Source organism: Pteropus vampyrus, unplaced genomic scaffold (assembly GCF_000151845.1).
Source record: "Pteropus vampyrus isolate Shadow unplaced genomic scaffold, Pvam_2.0 Scaffold23, whole genome shotgun sequence".
In the NCBI taxonomy this organism is placed as follows: domain Eukaryota; kingdom Metazoa; phylum Chordata; class Mammalia; order Chiroptera; family Pteropodidae; genus Pteropus; species Pteropus vampyrus.
This window is the reverse complement of record NW_011888804.1, coordinates 11938134-11938557: the sequence shown is the minus strand read 5'-3', so window position 1 is coordinate 11938557 and position 424 is coordinate 11938134. Positions and strand designations below refer to the sequence as shown.

Here is a 424-nt window from a genome sequence, read left to right as displayed (position 1 = left end):
AGAAACAGATTTGGGTCAGAACAGGCTTTAGAGCAAAGGCCCTAAGGCATCCAGTAAAGAAGTGTCAGCTCAGTTATATCTCCAGAATCTCGCGACGGAAGGTGACAAAACTCAGATGATCCCGTCAGGGACAGACAGGCACACATTACGACACACCCTGTCTGAGTGTCAGGAGGTTGCAGGACGAGTCTAACAGACTCAGAAATCTGTTAGAAGGGCCAGGACCCATGAGGGTATCAGGACAGGTAACGGAAGGTATCCAGGAGTTTCTCAGAAGAGAGAAAAACTTCTATGGGAAACACACTAAACCAGCCTCCCTTTAACAGACACTCAGACAGAGATGGTCCAAAGCAAGGGATCTTAACCTAACACTAGAGACTTCAAAAACACCTCCAGACTGAGATCAACAGATCCAAGGGAGAAA

At 47.2% G+C, this 424-nt stretch overlaps 1 gene segment (V, D, J or C); it reads left to right on the top strand.

The window, feature by feature from the left end:
* Window positions 1–227: 227 nt before the first annotated feature.
* LOC105289429 overlaps window positions 228–424 on the top strand; it is a 2175-nt gene continuing 1978 nt past the window's right edge. Inside the window, 1 exon segment of the C gene segment in view lies at window positions 228–245. Within this exon segment, the coding sequence occupies window positions 228–245 (18 nt within the window).